Raw genomic sequence first — 2087 nt, 5'->3', positions numbered from 1 at the left:
AGAATTAAATTCTAGATTAATAATTCCTAAACTAAGATACTAAAGATAATAAAAGATTTAATTATTCAGTCAATTAAATACCAACAGAATTTAGTTAGTCTTAATCTGGCTTAAGGCTAAAGGATAGTTAATGAAAAACCATAACCCAAATATCTAAGCGATAATTATGAACTAAAAGTTTATATATGGTCTCCATCGGTTGGACTGCCAAATTTGTGAAGTTGATTTTCTAATATTATCGCCACCTACAGAGTAGGGACAATAATCCTACGAAAACAACAAGTTCATAAGGGCGGACTTCTCACATAATAAATAGAATGAACTAGAAAGTGGTTCCCAATATTATTGCCACCTGCAGAGTGGGGACAATAATCCTAAGGAACTGCGAGTTTCAGGGTTCAATCAGAATTTATGAGATAGCTTGGTTTTGTTGTCAGCACATGAACATTGTTATGGGAGTGTGTTGTAGAAATAAAATTCTGTAATGCTAAATCTGATGGTCGTGCTTAGGCAACATTCGGCGTATTAACCTCCAGAGGAGGATGCAATTGATGTGTCGGTGTTGTGACCAGTAAAATTGTCAAAATTTTAATGCGTATTAACCTCCAGAGGAGGATACAATTTATTAATTTTGTTGTTGTAAGATTTTGAAAAGTTTTATGGTTAATCTACTCAATTTCCTTACATAAGTTTATGACAAATAGTAAATTCTTCTGTTTGCAGTGCAATAAAATCCGTCAAGATGTCTTTTAATCCTATTTCTGCCATTTTCAAAGAAAACAAACTCGAGGGCCATAATTACATGGAATGGAAACAAAACTTGGATATCGTTCTCACAGTCGAAGAGTACAAGTTTGTGCTCACTACTCCACGCCCAGCTGTGCCAGCAGCTAATGCCGCGCAAGCACTGCGGGATGCGCATAGACGGTGGCATAAGGCGAATGAGATGGCTAAGTGCTACATGTTGGCTTCTATGTCATCAGTACTCAAGCATCAGCATTCTGCAATGAAAACTGCCGCCGAGATTATGACAAATCTCACAAATCTTTTTGGTTCTCAGAATCGAACGGCTAAGTCTCAAGCCTTTCAAAGTATCATGACGAAGACAATGAAGGAAGCCTCGTCAGTGAGGCAACACGTCCTCGAGATGATGAGTCACCTCAACCAGATTGAGGTTTTGGGAGGGACGATCGATCCCGAGTCCTAGGTTACTATAATCCTTCAAAGTCTCCCCCCTAGCTTCCAATAGTTCAAGCTCAATTTCGAGATAAACAAGCGGAATTACACTTTGGCAGAGCTGCTGACTAGAGCTGCTAACTGAACTTCAGTCGGCGGAGGACCTTATGGTTCAAGCTAAGGTAGCTATGCTGAGTTTACCTTAGGAATATCTTCCTAATAACATTAATTGTAAGTTTGAGTATGCCTATGAGTATTATTTTTTGATTACTCTAGTGAAGGCTAACTCAAGGGACACACGAGTTTATTAAGTTAAGCAATCACATATGGAGATGAAATTAATTAAAGATCAAGTACGCAACAAAGACATTATGATGAAAAAGATATAATTAGAGAACAACCAAGCAGATTTTTCTTTCACCTTATGAAATGAATGGTAGTTCGATATATCTAGTACAAAGACCTACTTTGAGTATAAGTGGGAGAATTTTTGGCAGTGGGTATACTCGAAAGCATGTTTTGAGTATAAGTGGGAGATTGTTAGGTTTGGTATACTGAAAATCATGTTTCGAGCAAGTTTCGCGTGAATAGAATCTTGCTTGTATACGTAAAACTCTACAATCCACTTTTAACCCGATTCAGTATTATTCGAGCAGTTCCGCACGATAGAATCACTATTATTATTACATTGTGTTTGCTTATGCATTTATAAGATGTTTTACAAACATTTAAATGCATAAGAAGTAAACAAAGTCTAAGTCTTTTGCTTAGTAGACCGGTTGTGGGCGTCGTCCACTTTAAGGTAACACGGTCAGATCTATGCAATGCTTTGCAAAAGAAAAAGAAGAATTTCACAACCTAGATAGGCTTAGAATACCTATCGTGAAAGGTTGCAATGTCAGGTCCGCATA

At 37.4% G+C, this 2087-nt stretch overlaps 1 protein-coding gene across 1 annotated transcript; it reads left to right on the top strand.

Annotated features, from left to right (window-relative positions):
- Positions 1-802: 802 nt before the first annotated feature.
- LOC125189936 lies at positions 803-1207 on the top strand. The gene has a single exon (XM_048087153.1). The coding sequence runs from the start codon at positions 803-805 to the stop codon at positions 1205-1207; it is 405 nt and encodes a 134-aa protein (XP_047943110.1).
- The last annotated feature ends 880 nt before the right edge of the window (positions 1208-2087 follow it).

This window comes from Salvia hispanica, chromosome 5 (assembly GCF_023119035.1).
Source record: "Salvia hispanica cultivar TCC Black 2014 chromosome 5, UniMelb_Shisp_WGS_1.0, whole genome shotgun sequence".
Classification (NCBI taxonomy): Eukaryota; Viridiplantae; Streptophyta; class Magnoliopsida; order Lamiales; family Lamiaceae; genus Salvia; species Salvia hispanica.
The sequence above is the reverse complement of the archived record's forward strand: the minus strand, read 5'-3'. Positions and strand labels throughout refer to the sequence as shown.

What these genes read in the sequence shown, in the direction of transcription:
- LOC125189936 (XM_048087153.1), top strand. Translation starts at nt 803, where the DNA reads ATGGAATGGAAACAAAACTTGGATATCGTTCTCACAGTCGAAGAGTAC.